The sequence below is a fragment of the Periplaneta americana genome, chromosome 16 (assembly GCF_040183065.1).
Source record: "Periplaneta americana isolate PAMFEO1 chromosome 16, P.americana_PAMFEO1_priV1, whole genome shotgun sequence".
NCBI classification, from domain to species: Eukaryota; Metazoa; Arthropoda; class Insecta; order Blattodea; family Blattidae; genus Periplaneta; species Periplaneta americana.
The window spans coordinates 181241584-181259296 of NC_091132.1; the positions used below are offsets into that span (position 1 = coordinate 181241584).

Genomic DNA, 17713 nt, shown 5'->3' on the forward strand with positions numbered 1-17713 from the left:
ATTATGTGACAGGTAAGGTTAAGTGTGTAGGAAAGAAGGAGGCATATTTGTACAGTTTTTCTATTTACATTTTTTATTCAATCCATTATCAATTTTATTAATATTAAATGACACGGAAATGCAAGACACTGCTTAATAAACATCTCAGAATTTTATATTTGCAGAAATTACATACAGGACTTTCATTTCAAAACTTCACAGTCTCAATAACTTATTATTTAAATTGAATTCAATTTAAACAAAGAACACGTCAATTTAGATATTGAGGGGGAAGTCAGGAGCCAGGCTTAATAGCATTTCAGATTTTAAATGGCACCCCTTTAATTTTATACTTAAATATGAAAGGGCATTCAATTGTTTATATATCCCATTCCTTTATAGGTATTCCTTTTCCTTCACTGGCAGACCTTGCTCTTTTCTGAATAACTTCATTGGATAATTCAAGCTTTTTTCTAGTTGTTCAATTTGTTGACGCTTTATCAAGTGTTATGGTTATCTAGCGTCTGAGAAGATCAAAGTGATAATGCTAGCGAGATGAATCCAGGGCCCAGGACCGAAACTTTAAGCTTGTTCTTTTCTATATATATATATATATATATATATATATATATATATATATATATATATATATATATATATATGTCCGATCAATTTTATCCTCCAAAAGAAATACATCGTCAATAAATTAGTTATATTAAACTTTAAAGAGCTTTTCACAATATTCTTAAATTAATGTTGTGGAGCAGTTCTTAACATTCATATGTTCAAATGTTGCCCCAATGTGCTCCATATGGCATTATCGACTACGACCATTCATTGAAAGCAAGAAGTAAATATCAAATATCTACAATTATTTTCGAAAACTAAATTTCTTAGACGCTAATATAACATCATGCAACTCTTCTCTGAAACGTTCATGATGTCAGTTTATCCTTAGGAATTTGAAAAAAAAAAACTTTCTAATCTCAACACAAATGCATCCACTGAGTTCAAAACCATAAATTAAATGGAAGGATAATAGCAGCCAGTAAATTCAATCTGTTCTAATGGTCCCCTACGCTCCTACTATTATGTGAGAATTGGCGACACTGAAATCATCTTTATTCTCTGCATCAAATTACAGGACATTTAGGAAATATGGCGGTGTTCATTCACGCAGGACAGATTTGGTGTAGAAGTAAGAATATGTAATTAGGGCGGGTTGTGTAGCCATACAACTCCGAAACTGATCACATTCGGTTTCTACTGTTCCACGGTACACATTGGCTGTGATACAAGTGTGCAGTATTCCTTTACAGTGGAGGGGGAATGTTCTATCGTGAATCTTTTAATCAGCAATGTTCGTAAAAAACTAATAATACTAAAAATAAATATCATCAATGAAGGATGAAACATGAAAGTACAGCCCTTACAAATCACGAGCGTGTCTGTCTCTCTCATCACTTCATGGCCATCTGGAAGAAACTTCGTTAAGGATTAAGCAAGCCCTGACATGATCGTGTAACATAATGGAGGTAATGTAGGAAATAATTTAACGACCGTCAGTATTGTCATACATAGCCCTAAGTAATGATGTCTTATTACTCCAAGGAATATGTGGGCCACGGACATGCCCTCACATCAGAGATGAAATTTGAGGAAGATCCCGTGCCAATATCGTCCGCTGTATTGAAACGTGAACCTGAGGTGAGTGGAGCACAAGGAATGCACTGCTTGTTCTTCAACTATTTATCTTATATTTTGATTCTAAGGACATTACCTCTTTACGACAGCACTGGTAGTGCCTTGCACTCTATGATAGAGATAGAATAAGTATTATCAACATTTACTATTGCAAGTTACGTCATGTTGCAGAGAAGTCTATTGTTGAATTGTTACTTGGTTTCATGTTTCGAGTTTGAAAACGAAATTTCTTGTTACAGTTACTGTTAATGTTGCCAAGCTACACATTTCTGTAGTGTATTTGATAATGTGTTGTTATACTTATGGACTCGATTTTCTTTTGTTTTCTCTGTATTTTTGTTTAAAATTCTCAATTATGGTTTCAAATGATTAATTTCCTTTTAGACTAGGTGTACGTGCACATATTATCCCAACTGCTTCATAAAGATTTAGGATGTCAAACCAAAATATAATAACTGTGCATACAGCATAGATTAAAGTGTATAGAAATCAATGTTATTGTACGAAAATCTAAACTTTGTGCAAATCACAAGGATTAAATTAATATTCCAGATCGAAATTGATAGGAGAATGAAAGCAAATTGTAAACTAGGGTGTCTCCATGTATGTAGTGGGTGATTCAGTAACAGATTGCATGAATTGAAAAACAAATAGAGGATGCTCTACTGAACATTTTTGGATACTATGAAACTTGAGGTCTGTGAACCCAGATTAAGGCGATCATGTCAGTTTCGCTGTGAATATCAAGGTCGGCATTGCAGATTGCAAGATCATCTCATTAGGCCATATCGCCTAGCTGAGCGTCTGAATCGCCACTTAAATGGAGAGGGATGGTATTTTTTTAAACTTTTTTTTTTTTTTTCCATTTGGTGTAAAATATTAATAATTTAAATTTTGAAAAAAAAAAAAAAATATATATATATATATATATATATATATATATATATATATATATATATATATATATATATATTTAGGGGCCCAGATTTGAAACATATATATATATACCCATTGCATAATTTTACTAAAACCGATATATCTAAACCATTTCTAAAGATAGATTCAAACAGTTTTCTGTAATGTGCTTGTAAAAGCATGCTCTACAAACTGTCTGTAACATAATTTTGATATTAGGCCCTACGTTTGTAAAATAAACAATAAAAATTTAATAACACTTTTTTTATTTCTTTTTTGCAAACAAACGGACATATTTTTAAAATGAAATCAAGTAACAAAATTCTGTTACAGAGAAAAGTTTGATAATAGTCTAAAGAATGTGTTTGAAATTTCATGCATGTATCTTTAATAATTCAGAAATTATATCCATTTTTGTCTGGTAATGTAAGAAAAAAAAATGAAGTTTCCGAAAATAACGGTAAAAGGGAGCGTGTGATTTAAAAGTCCATAGAGCGCAGGAAGTTTAGAAATGACGTCTCTACATACGATAAGGGCACAAATACCCACAAAATGTTATGCAATCTATTCCACACATATCACAGAATATTTTAAAGGCTTTTTTTAAATTTAATTTATCGGAAACAACGATCAAAGGGAGCGTGTGATTTAAAAATCCGTAACGCACGAAGTTTAAAAATGGCGTCTCAACTCCGCTAAGGGTACAAATACTCACAAAATGTTATGCAATCTATTCCACACATATCACAGAGTATTCCAAATATATATATTTTTTAATTTACCCATTCACCAAAAAATATCGTCCTCTCCCCTTAAGTAGCCACTGACTTGCGGCTTGTGTAAAGAATTTTGTTGAGTAGTTCAATGGAACAAAATCGGGCAGTCGTGGTTTTTCCACAGTTTTCCTTCATACACAAGGGGTGTTTTGCCATCGAGTACAGTCAAGCAAAAAATATTATGTGCTGACTAGGGAATACTCCAGAGTCTTATTGTTTCTTTTACTAAAATACGCAAATATTGTTGCTAATCTAACACAGTGTTGAAGATATGCTAAATATAATGCACAGTAGTATATTATATGCAAAAAATGGCCGAAATATTAAACAAGTGTGGAGAGTTAATTTTGCATATTCATCATCAGATACATTATTCATCATAATGTGAAGCACATACGTTTGTTGTGTTCAGCCTGTGACATACAGACACATAGAGAGCAACTTGTAAAGTTAGAGGTGTCTTGGAACACTGTGTATTAAATTGCCCATTTAATACTTCTCCTTGTACTGCAGGAACGGGATTTTTCGGATCAGCATGTGACTGGTATGAAGGAGGAATATGGGGACCAGAGCCAAGATCTCATAACTGAGATAAAATGTGAGGAAGATCCGGTGCCAATTTCGTTGCCTGTGGTCAAGCATGAACCTGAGGTGAGTGCAGCACAAAGAATTCACTGTGTGTTCTTCCAATGTTTTGATTGTAATTTACGTTGTCTGTGACGTGGCAATAAAATCACGTATATACATGGTGATTCACAGAGGTTGTGCAGTACTCTAGGATAAGATATCTTGAATCATTCTGATGAAAAAAGTCCAAGAGAACCTACGCCCTATCATTGGAAGTCCTCTCCCATTGAGTCTCCTATATACAGGGTGTTTCAAAAATACGGGGCATAATTTCAGATATGTATTTCCCACATGTAGATAATCAAAATAGTTCATTACAACATGTGTCCGGAAATGCTTTATTTCCGAGTTATGGCCTTCACAATATTGAAATTCACCGGAACGTTTTTCTTTCTGCAAGTCGTTGCCGTCAAAGGAGACATTAAGAGGGCACTCTGACAATTCATTCCGAGGCGAAGGTTACATTCAGTGTTGTGTAGGCGTTAGACTGTGCGACATGTATTCAAATCAAGAGCTGGCAGATATACACTTCATGTACGGTAAGGTGGACGGCAATGCTGCGCTGGCTCGTCGTTTCTACCAGGAGAGGTGCCCACAGCGACAATGTCCAGATCGGAAGACATTTGTACGTCTCCATTACCGTCTGTGCGAGTATGGAAAATTTAACTCTCCTGGTTTGGGAAGGGGAAGACCAAGATCTACAACTCCAGAAGTACAGGAGGAGATTCTGGAGGCTGTGAACATGAATCCTTCTATCAGCACACAAAGGGTAGCGTTGCAAGTCAATGTTCCTCATACGACTGTCTGGAGACTGTTGAAGGACTATCTATTGTATCCTTATCATTTGCAACGTGTACAGATTCTGTCACCAGCAGATTACCCTGCACGAGTTAGGTTCTGTCAGTGGTTCTTGCAGCAGTGTGGTGTAAATCCGAACTTTCCTGCCTTAGTATTATTTACAGATGAAGCACAGTTCACACGAGATGACATAACAAATTTCCACAATCAGCATGTATGGGCGTATGAAAACCCACGTGCAACTGTTCCATCTCATCACCAGGTGCGGTTCTCCCTCAACATGTGGGCCGGTATGATTGGTGATCGATTAGTTGGACCCCATGTGCTTGTAAACAGACTTACGGGGCAGGCGTACACAAACTTCCTGGAAAACGCCATACCTCATGTTTTAGAAGACACTCCACTGATCAATCGTCAACACATTCACTTCTTGCATGATGGTGCTCCTGCACACTTCAGTCGTATGGCTCGCCGGTACTTGGATCGAAGGTTTCCTGATCGATGGATAGGTAGAAGTGGCCCAATTGCTTGGCCTCCACGCTCACCTGATCTGAACCCTTTCGATTTCTACTTGTGGGGCCATTTGAAATCATTGGTTTATTCGTCTCCGGTGCCTGATTTGGAATCCCTTCGGAATCGAATTGTGGCATGTTCTGAGGACATATGCAATACTCCTGGAGTTTGGGATCGTGTTCGCAGGTCAATGAGACATCGATGTGAGGTCTGTATTCAAGCAGGAGGTAGACATTTTGAACATCTTCTGTAATGACAACGACCTGCGGAAAGAAAAATGTTCCGGTGAATTTCAATATTGTGATGGCCATTACTCGGAAATGAAGCATTTCCGGACACATGTTGTAATGAACTATTTTGATTGTCTACATGTGGGAAATACATACCTGAAATTATACCCCGTATTTTTTAAACATTCTGTATATATATGCAAGCTCGCACGCTATTTCCTTATTCAACTGCTCTGAAGATGACCACAACACAGTGGTAGAAACGTCAGCCACTAGCACCAAGACAACGCTGTATACGCCCAGAAATTTCTCCACACACCATGAACACTGGCCGCGGAAGCCTATACCAATACTTAATCCAGAGTTTTATTATAATTATTATTATTATTATTATTATTATTATTATTATTATTATTATTGTTATTATTGTTATTATTATTTTATTTTTTATTTTTTTGTGAAACAACTTACATTTTGCTTTTAATCCAACACAATCTTGAACATATGCTACAATATATGCACAATAGTATATTATATACAGGAATGGCTGAAATATGCACAATCAGCTTTTCGTAGTATTACAGACGTTCATAACATATACAAAAATTGGCTTTTCATGAAAAATTTGCATTTAGATATGAATCCTGACCCTATTCATCATGGGAAGTGGTTACATGTGGATATATAGAGAGCGCTTGTAACGTTAGAAGTCGTCTTTTAACACCCTGCAATAAATTGCTATTTTAATTCGTCTCTTTGTACTGCAGGAACAGAATTTCTTGCATCATCACGTGACTGGGATAAAGGAGGAATATGTGAACCAGAGCTCTGATCTCATATCAGAGGTGAAATCTGAGGTAGAACCGGTGCCTATTTCGTTCCCTTTGGTGAAACGTGAACCAGAGGTGAGTGGAGCACAAGGAATGCACTGCAAAGGGGACAAGTGCATATGGGCCTGTGAGCAGTAAGGGCCCGTTAGATTAAGTGAGTCTGATTACTTACTTACTTACTGACTTACTGGCTTTTAAGGAACCCGGAGGTTCATTGCCGCCCTCACATAAGCCCGCCACTGGTCCCTATCCTGAGCAAGATTAATCCAGTATCTACCATCATATCCCACATCCCTCAAATCCATTTTAATATTATACTCCCATCTACGTCTCGGCCTCCCTAAAGATCTCTTTCCCTCCGGCCTCCTAACTAGCACTCTATATGCATTTCTGAATTCGCCCATACGTGCTACTTGCCCTCCCATCTCAAACGTCTGGATTTAATGTTCCTAATTACGTCAGGTGAAAAATACAATGCATACAGTTCTGCGTTGTGTAACTTTCTCCATTCTCCTGTAACTTCATCCCTCTTAGCCCCAAATATTTTCCTAAGCACCTTATTCTCAACACCCTTAACCTATGTTCCTCTCTCAAAGTGAGAGTCCAAGTTTCACACCCATAAAGAACAACCGGTAATACTTATAACTGTTTTATAAATTCTAACTTTCAGATTTTTTGACAGCAGACTGGATGATAAAAGTTTCTCAACCGAATAATAACAGGCATTTCCCATATTTATTCTGTGTTTAATTTCTTCCCGAGTATAATTTATATTTGTTACTGTTGCTCCCAGATATTTGAATTTCTCCACTTCTTCAAAAGATAAATTTCCAATTTTTATATTTCCATTTCGTACAATATTCTGGTCACGAGACATACTCATATACTTTGTCTTTTCGGGATTTACTTGCAAACCTATCGCTTTACTTGCTTCAAGTAAAATTTGCGTGTTTTCCCTAATCGTTTGTGGATTTTCTCCTAACATATTCACGTCATCCGCGTAGACAAGCAGCTGATGTAACCCGTTCAATTCCAAACCCTCTCTGTTGCCAAATGCGACTCAAGTCAACCTTCAGTAAACACAGCGTAGGTGCAAATCAAGCTTTCAGGTATAACTCCCTGTAAAGTTGATTTGAATAATTTCGAGGCAAAGATTGTTCCGGGGCCGGGTATCGAACCCGGGACCTTTGGTTAAACGTACCAACGCTCTCCCAACTGAGCTACCCGGGAACTCTACCAGACACCGATCCAATTTTTCCCTCTATTTCCACAGACCTCAAAGTGGGCTGACAACCGTCAAGCAACCAACATGGAGTGCACACTAACTCTGTGTGACTTAAATTGTGGTTTTCTGTTAACGAACAGTGATGTATATTATGCAAATCAAGATTTCGGTTATAAATGCCTGTAAAGTTGATTTGAATAATTTCGAGGGAAAAATTGTTCTGGGGATGGGAGAGCGTTGGTACGTTTAACCAAAGGTCCCGGGTTCGATACCCGTCCCCGCAACAATTTTTCCCTCGAAATTATTCACAGTGTAGGTGTACGAGCAGCAGAAAAGAAAATGACGGACACGCATGTAGGGTAGCCAGAGGAGTAAAATTAGAATTTAAATTATTTAATTAAAATTAAAATTATATTTATGTTTATGAAAGAAAATGTTTCGCTCATTAAATACTTAGCAACAATGTGATGATATTGTATGATTTTTTAATTTCCTAAATAACAAATTAAAAAAAAAGAGGCATAATTATCACTAATTATTGCACTGGAATAATTCTCTGTAATAAAAGTTTTCATTTCTATCATAAACTTTAAATAAAGCTACATAGATTGTGTCAGTTCAATTTGTGAGTAATATGTATTTTATTTCTCTTCTTTAAATGTTTTTATGTACCATGTCCCTTTTCACCATTTATTGCCCGATATTTGGGTAAGAAATAATTAATATAAAAACTGTTTTTTTTTAATATATTAATGCATATACATTTATCTGCTTTATTTGTATTCTGTAGCAATTATTCTGTCCTAAAACCCTCAAAATTCTCTTCCTGCTTGGAAAAAAACACCTTTAGAGTGCCGCAGGATTTTAAATTATACACGTTTATTGTGCCACATATTGGAAAAGGGTGGAAAACGCTGTTCTATAAGAAAAAAATTATCCCGTGAAAAATATGCTCGAAGAATTGGCTTCTTTTAGCTAATACTCTGGTTGGTCTAATAAGACTTAAATGGAGTTCTGTGGAATCTAAACTTGATGTGATTTTGTTAATGTAAATAGTGCTATCTTTTTGTTTTATTTGCTCTGTATTTTCTAGGAAGAGCAAAGAGGCATGGGCACAGTGATTGAGGAGCCAAAGATGGCAGTAATGGCAGAGGACAACGAGGTTTTCGCCGAAAGGTGAGTGTGGTGTGGGAGTCTTCACACAGAGAGTTGATTGTGTTTGAAGTTTCTGTTTTCTTGACTGTCTAGAATCATTTTCAGAAGAACTGTCTGTGTGAGTCATCCAGCAATAATAAGTCATCACTAGGGAAAAGGATTTGGAGTATTATAAAGAATGGTGAAACGTAGTATAGATATTCGTAGATCAGTGACTGTCAAGCGAGCTGCGTCACAGAGCATGGACGAGTACAGTTCACTTCATACAAACTTACACGCAACGTGCTGTAAACGTATTTCAGAATAAACATATGGAATAGTTTAATGACATATAGTGGCCTACATACGTAATCTGTATTTCACTTTGAACTACATGTGTTTTTCTTGGCAACGCACAAGACACCAATAAACAACATTACAAATATACATACCGGTAATTAAATATCAATCTCTGCGTCCTCGCGTGTCAGGGGAAATATTGATGGCTGACAATTGTCTTCTGTATGGAACTCGACTCTGAATATGTGTGTTTTTCTGTCAGGAGCGTGCTAAATTAAAACCTTTATTTACAATATCATGAAATATAATAATATGTACACAACGTACACTACAGTATTTAGAATATATATATAATACTACAATATTTATAACATAGCCTAATAGAGTATCATTAAATGTTGAACAAAATGTAGAGCCAAACGAAATGGTATTTTCAATTAATGCTATGTTTTGTTGATGAAACAATTATTCCTGCTGTGCCTTGTTATAATAAATTGTAAATATCATTTTCAAATTTTCTAAACACAACTTTGCTTTTTTGCAAGGAAGGAAATTTTTTAACATTGAAAAACTCCGCTCTACATCTGCAGAGACAATTGGAGAGTACTTGAAACAAAATACGTCAATTAAATTCACATGTTGAATGATGTCATTGGGACACGTGTTTGTTAGTGCATCTGAAATCCGACTGAGAATACTGTACCTATCATTTTTAATCAAAACTCTGTTCATTTTTTCACCAACATGTTTTCCTACTCCACCTTCTACTGCACTCAGTTTATTTACAATAGTACTCATAATATTTATTTCCTCAACTAGTTCTACTCCTGACTGTACTAATCGAATAATGGCATCCGGTAAATATAAAAAATTTGACTTAATATCCATGATTTCTGTTTTGATTATTCTATCATTTAGCAGTTCCTGGCATATTTGAATCACAGTCGAAAGACTGGACCACTTTCTTCACAGATTGGAGGTGATATGCGTAATAATAATTATTGCAAGCTTCTAACCATGACCCCCATCTCTTAAGAACTGGACATGGGGGAAGCGACAATTTAGGAAATTGTTTCCTGAATTTTGATACTCGATCTTAGCTTTTACAAATATAGTCTTTCAATTTTGTATTGTTAGTTGGTTTCACTTTCGGCATTGTACCTGCACTTCACTACGCTGAACTGCAAACCTGCATGTTGAGGTTCTTATGCGACAACTGTCCCGTTCACCTGTTGTTGACGTGCAGAGATCTGTGAATATGTCATGAAGGGGAGGACTTGGTATAAAGGGTTGTAAACAAATGACTGTGTAGATGCCAATACTAGCTTTTACTACTCCAAATTCCGTTCCCTAGTCATCACATTCACATCCACTTCCTTGGTATCTCGTGTCCATAAGTACTGTTCAAGCGTTTCTTCATGCTGTTCACTAGAAGAGCGTGGATTTTCAGGAAAATTATGTAGATGAAAATGCAAGAAGTGGGCCTTGACACTCAAATTGCAGCCCAGGGAAATATTGAACAACTATTTTGAGTCCATTCCAAGTGTTTTTCTTTGCTCATCACCTTTACGGTCACTGTGTAACATTAATTTCCCTATTTTATTTAATTTTTCATTTTTTCATTTCTCTGTTCATTCATGCATTCTGGTGTGGTTAAGGCATAAGTCTTTCACTTCCAGACCACCAAAATTACAACTACAGTAATACATACAAGGGTTCATGAGGGGTTGGATTTCTTTCTGTCGTTAACTCTGTTGCTCTCCAATATTTCTCAGACTTTGTGAGTTTAGAGCAGTGCTGTTACGAAATCAGCATAGCAAATTATGATTCTGAGGTTATGGTTATGGGATATCCGCGTGATTCTGTGTAAAAGACTGCATACAGGCTATTCCATATGAAATCGATCAGTAAAATACCTCGCATTTTTTTATACTCTAATTTTTTCCCTACATATACAAGGTGATGAGAGGAGTGCATTTTCAAAAATATACTATCGAAAGTCAAATGGTTTTCGTATTATTGAGCGACAAATTTAGCCTTTTTATAAAAACAAGCCTCTTTCAGCGCTCAGAACTCTGGAACCATTTACTGCAGAACATTGAACGAGAGCTTATTTTGAAGCTGACATTCGGTAGTTATGATAAGAAGTAATCCTTATTTTTATTCTACACAGAGAGACGGATAATCTGATTTTACTTGTTTTCAGGCTTCTTGGCCATTTGTAAAAATGTAAAAAAATATTGAGAAGAAACCTTGGATTATTAAGAGGGATTCGGCATTGTTTGCTTAGCGGTACGACAATAAGTTTCGAGGGTATTAAATAAATTATTTTCACACGCCTAGACTTGAATGGCGCAGTCCCACTCGCACTGGCCGACAGCTATAGATAAGCGAGCATTGGGCGTCATTTTACTCCTGTGTTTATAAAAACCTGTGATAAAGCTAGCCCAGCCATGACTGCTAGACGACACATCACGTGTTTATGTGTCCTGGCCTTGCTTGTCTTGGCTAGCTCCCGTCTCACAGTCAGCTGGTTACTTCACCCATGTACTATTTATTTTCTTTATTTGATATTTTCAATACCTTCTTATCAACATACCACCAGTAAAAAATATGTGTTTATTTCTACTTTCAATGCGGAATCTGACTATATATTTTTAAAATATTTTTTCCTAGCCAAAGGCGTCTTAATGAGGAACAATCTAAATTTCTCCGTTTCCATAAAAAGTAAGAAAATCTATTTAAATGTCAATATAAACTTTAATTTCTCAGCATCAATATAAACCATTATTTTGATCATTGGGTGAAAGGGTTTCGGAGCTACAACAGTTTAAATTTGCTAATTTTATGAAAATGCGATAAATTTAAATATTTTTAATTTAAACACTATGAACTTCAGATACCTCAAAATTTGCACAAAGCATTGTATCACAGTTCTCTACGTACGAAAAAAGTTTCATTGTATTTAGAAATTGTAAGGTCAATTTTCTCTATATTTCGTTCGATTTGAGATGGAATAGCTCATATAACTGTTTGACTACTTGGCAATCACGCAGGGATATAGAACGTGTTGCTGATAGTGAGGTATTATAGTTGTACAGAAAATCACAAGCATATAAATGAAACAATTCATGTTATTAGTGCGTGAAATACGTCAAGCACAATAGTCCGCAGTAAATTAAGGGGAGAGGATGGTATTTTTTTTAACTTTTTTCCTATTTGTTGTAAAATATTAATTTCTTATATGTAGAGAGCTCATAGCTGTGGCAACTCAACCAAACAAAAGTATTTTGAAAAAAAAAAATAATATCTCGGGGTCAAAATTTGAAAAAAATATACCCAATGCGGGATTGTACTAAAACCGATATATCTAAACCGTTTTTAAAGATAGATTCAAACAGTTTTTTGTAATGTATTTGCAAAAGCATGTTCTACAAACTGTCTGTAACAGAATTTTGATATTAGTCCCTACGTTTGTAAAAGAAAGATTTAAAATTTAATAACAGTTTTCTGATTTCCTTTCTTGCAAACAAACTGACGTATTTTTTATATGAAATCAATTAACAAAATTCTGTTACAGAGAAAAGTTTCGTAATAGTCTAAAGAATGTGTGTTCTAAATTTCATGCATGTATCTTTAATAGTTCAGAAGTTATATCCATTTTTGTTGGCAATGTAGCAAAAAAATTAAGTTACTGGAAACCAATAAAAGCGGGCATGTGATTTAAAAATTCATAGCACAGGAAGTATAAAAATGACGTCTCAACATCCGATAAGGGCAGAAATACCCACAAAATGCTATGCAATGCATTCCACACATCAAAGGGTATTTTAAAGAAAATTTCTTTTTTTTTTTTTGAAAATTTAATTTACCGGAAACAACAATAAAAGTAAGCGAGTGACTTAAAAATCCAGAACGCAGGAAGTTTAAAAATGGCGACTCAACATCCGATAAGGGCACAAATACACACAAACTGTTATACTATGCGTTCCTCACATATCACAGATTATCTTAAAGAATTTGTTTTGAAAATTTACTCATTTTTCAGCACAAAATACCATCCTCTCCCCTTAAGTGTAATTAATTTATATAACAACTTGTGCAAAAGAAAACGAAATAAGGCATAAACATTATTTAAAAATGCCTATATTCTTTTAAAATTGTAATTTAAATTGTTGCATAACTTTTAAAGCATTGTTATTAATTTAACGTTCGCAAGACAACAAATATAAAGTTAGAGATAATACCATTACAGATTTTCTTATGATTACGCTACTATGAAATGAAATCAGTAATGTTCCCCTACAAAGTTTTCCAATTTTGAAGTGACAGCATTAGCAAACTATATACATCTACATATCAGAAGAATAAGAGATAGAAAACGTTATAGCAGATTTGCAATCCCGAATTTCGAAACAATCGCATAAAATAGCACGATTGTCGAAAAATTGTAAAGCAAACGCAGGTGGCTTTGAACTGAGAGATTTATTAAAAATAAGAGCTAAGAGTTGACTAACGTGGTGTAATCCTTATAAAATTTCTTGTACAGGTGAAGTCCAAATTGTTGAGACATTTTGATACTTCCATCTTTACTCTATCTCTAATCGCAATAAATCTCCATTAAATAGACTTGTTTTCATTTTAATATTGAATAATGGAAAGTATTCCTATATTTGTTGCGACTATTTTATAGACATACTATATTTACTTCAGGATTGCAGCTACCAATCAGAGGACTGTATCATCAGAATTGGACAGACATGCTCTTGAAGAGAACGAGATTGTGCGCGAGATTCCCAGGAATTCCAGTTCCTTGGGAAAACCTCGTGAAGATGAGAAACAATTGGAATTAGAATCCTCTAAAATATGTTCAACTGCGGGAAAACTGAACAGTCATTTATCCAATGACTTAGTCAAGGAAACTTTCAAATGCGATGTTTGTGCGAAGTGTTTTTCAAACTCTCATAACCTAAAAACTCATAAACGCCTGCACACTGAGGAGAATCGTTTCAGATGTGATGTTTGTGGCAAGTTTTATGCACAGTCGCGTTACCTAAGAGTACATCAACGCGTGCACACTGCCTCGAAATCTTTCAAATGTGATGTTTGTGGTAAGTGTTTCTCGATTTTGCGTTACTTGAAAGCTCATAAACGCACGCACACCTACGAAAAACCTTACAAGTGTGATGTGTGTGGTAATTCTTTCTCGCAGTTGAGTTCCCTGAGAAAACATGCACGTGTGCACACAGGTGAGAAACTTTTCAAATGTGATGTTTGTGGGAAGTCTTTCTCTCGGTCGGGTAACCTAAAAATCCATGAACGTCTGCACACAGCCGAGAAGCCGTTCAGGTGTGATGTTTGTGGTAAGTGTTTCTCGCATTTGAGTTACCTGAGACAGCATACACGTCTGCACACAGGCGAGAAACTTTTCAAATGTGATGTTTGTGCGAAGTGTTTCTCTTGGCCCAGTACCCTAAAAATCCATGAACGTCTCCACACAGGCGAGAAGCCTTTCAAATGTGATGTTTGTGGTAAAGGTTTCTCGATGATGACCGAATTAAATAGCCATCTACGCAGGCATACAGGCGAGAAGCCTTTCAAATGTGATGTTTGTGGTAAAGGTTTCTCGATGTTGACCGAACTAAATAGCCATCTACGCAGGCATACAGGCGAAAAACCTTTCAAATGTGACGTTTGTGGTAAGTTTTTCAGGTATTTGTCTAACGTAAGAAGCCATAAACGGATACACACAGGCGAGAAACGTTTCAAATGTGACTTTTGTTTTAAGGATTTCACAACATCGGGTATCTTAAAAACACATCTGCGCCGACACACAGGCCAGAGACCTTTCGAATGTCGTGTTTGTGGTAAATGCTTCTCAGATTCGAGTATCCTAAGAGACCATAAACGGCTGCACACAGGCCAGAATATTTTCAAATGCGATGTTTGTGGTAAATGTTTCACTGAGTTGGGTATCCTAAGAAACCATGAACGGCAGCATGGAGGCGTCAGACCTTTGATATGCCATATTCGTTTAGAATGATTCTCTGTGCTTAGTAGTCATAAATGCCATAAACTCTATCACACAGACGAAGAACCTCAGCGTGACGACCGTCAAATATCTTTCGCTAAAGGCTGGTTCATAATAAACCGGAAAGGAGAATCGCAACGAAAACGAAAACTGTAAAATTGTTAAAATGTGTACATTTAAATCTGAGCATTCATAATAATTAACGAAAAGCTTGCCTGAGCCCGAGATCGCGAACGGAGAATTGGCCAAGTTTCAACTTTGGCGTTCACGTTTCCGATCACAGCCCACTAGATTCATTCTAATGCCATCTAAAAGCTATTTTGTCGTATATTTTGTTGCAAGAAGACCGTGACATAACCTATGCATTATTTTGTTCTGTGCTGTGCATCATGGAGCAAGTTTTGTTTGATGAGACTCTAATATTGAGTGTTGAGGAAAATCCTCAAGTTTACGATAAGCGCCGCCTCGTATAAAGATGAGAAAATAAAGAGAATACGTGTCTTTCAATAGCTGCTCTTTGAACACCGATCGGAAGCGAACCATATTTTATTACTGTATTGGTTGTATTACACACATGCTTCAATTCAATAACTACTGTTTTGTTCATTTTTGTTCTATTACATATGTTTCTTCTCTAATTATTTTACGTTATGGTAGACTTAAAATATGTTGTGATAATAAAGATGCATGGACATATTTATAGTACCGTACCTAATGAAACGTTTCAGTTGAAATTTCGAAGTTGGTTAACCTGTGTTTATGTTGGCTGCCTTGTACTCATGAGAGAACGCCATTGGTCAATTATACACAAATAACACCAGAATGCGTAATATCGCTTTACATATAGTCATTGACATGCATATCGATATGCATAGTCGTCTACGTTCTCGCTTTATTGTGAATCAAAAATTTTCATATTCACGTCCTCTGCTTCTCGTTTTCATTGTGGTTCTCGTTTCCGATTTATTGTGAACCAGCCTTAATAGCTATAGCACTGATGTACTCCAGCCCATTGGTAACAATCCTTTCTAATGCGAGTTTTGTGGTGAATTTTTTTCGCGGGCGGGTATCCTAAAAAGCCCTTAACGCCTACAGGCGAGAATCCTTTCATGTCTGATATCTCTGAAACGTGTTTATTTTGCAAGGCTATTTCAAATATGTTTTCAAACAGTGACTAAAAGATTTGGTAATGCGATGAATGTGGAATGTGTTTTTCCCTGTCCTGTAAGCTAACAATTTTAGGCCTAGTCCACAATAAACCGGGAACGAAAACTAGTACGAGAATGAAATTAAAGCTGGTTCACAATAAACCGGGAACGAGAAGCAGAGGACGTGAATATGAAATTGTTTGATTTACAATAAACTGAGAACGTAGACGAGTATGCATATCGCCTTTATGTATTTAAATAACGGTTGTCTGTTAGCGCACTTTAAGACAAAATAAGGAATCAATGTTTTTGTCACTTGGTCTATTATATACTAAAGATCTTCAAGTGATCCTGTTTGACAAGTGTTGTCATGTTAGGCAAGCATCAAACTTGCGATTTTCTTCTTTCGTGTACACGAAATCCGTCCACTGTACTCAAATGTAGCGATGTGACGAATCAATCATTCTTAACTGCATTCTCTTCGACATTAGACAGAAGTTACTAGTGTCGTAGTAAGACGTCGTTAAACGTTTCGCACAATATTTCTTTTTTAAGAAACCTATCAACTTCCTATCGCTGTGGTGATAGTTTTCCTTTTATTTTGTAAAGCTTTTTTTAGATTAATTTATTTCTCGCACATTTTTCAATCCTGTAATAATTAGTTTGAAGATGTTCGGACTTGCAGAATGTTCATGCAGCCGAATTATTACACATATTACCCCTCGTTTACTTCCACTGATTCCAGAATTAGACGATTAATAAATGTTATTAATTTTTATATAACCTTATTTTAACAGTTCCCGAATTATCAAATAAATTATGTTTTGAAAAAATACAATATTGCATACTTTTATTCTGAAGCTTTTATGAAATAAAGACGACAAGTTTCTTTCCAAATCATTTTCATTTATAGCATCTAATGACATTTTAAGGGTACAAAAATCTTCATGAAACATGTCAACATCAATGTTGAGATGAAGATCATTTACAAATCTTTCAAGGTCCCCCGAAATGAGTGAAGTTTTCATACATAAAACAGGCCTATTTCTGAAATTGGGAATTCAAATCATACATTTACAAGTTGTAAGCTAGGTGTGTAATATTATGTGATAGGTGTGGTTAAGTGTGCAGCGAAGGAGGCACGTTTATACAGTTTTTTCTGTTTACATTGTTTATTCAATCCATTATAAATTTCTTTAATATTAAATTGCAAAGAAATATAAGGCATTGCCTAATAAACATCTCAGAATTTTATATTTGCAGAAATTACATATACGACTTTCATTTCAAAACTTCACAGTCTCAATAACTAATTATTTAAATTGAATTCAATTTAAACAAAGAACATGTCAATTTAGATATTGAGGAGGAAGTCACAAACCAGGCTTAATTGCATTTCAGATTTCACCCCCAGCCTCCAGCCACTGGCACTTTGACATTTCAAATGGTACCCATATAATGATAATAATTTGTTTAAACAAAAGCCGCCCTAAATAAGGGTTC

At 35.7% G+C, this 17713-nt stretch overlaps 1 protein-coding gene across 1 annotated transcript; it reads left to right on the plus strand.

Annotated features, from left to right (window-relative positions):
- Positions 1 to 1152: 1152 nt before the first annotated feature.
- LOC138692159 (zinc finger protein ZFP2-like) lies at positions 1153 to 15474 on the plus strand. The gene is made up of 5 exons (XM_069815194.1): positions 1153 to 1686; positions 3888 to 4025; positions 6310 to 6447; positions 8691 to 8773; positions 13745 to 15474. Exons 1-5 carry the CDS (start codon positions 1570 to 1572, stop codon positions 15072 to 15074), a joined length of 1806 nt encoding a protein of 601 aa, XP_069671295.1. The 5' UTR covers positions 1153 to 1569; the 3' UTR covers positions 15075 to 15474.
- The last annotated feature ends 2239 nt before the right edge of the window (positions 15475 to 17713 follow it).

Coding starts and splice junctions, on each gene's coding strand:
- LOC138692159 (XM_069815194.1), top strand. CDS start 1,570: ATGATGTCTTATTACTCCAAGGAATATGTGGGCCACGGACATGCCCTC. Junction 1,687..3,887: donor TATTGAAACGTGAACCTGAG/GTGAGTGGAGCA, acceptor CTTGTACTGCAG/GAACGGGATTTTTCGGATCA. Junction 4,026..6,309: donor TGGTCAAGCATGAACCTGAG/GTGAGTGCAGCA, acceptor TTTGTACTGCAG/GAACAGAATTTCTTGCATCA.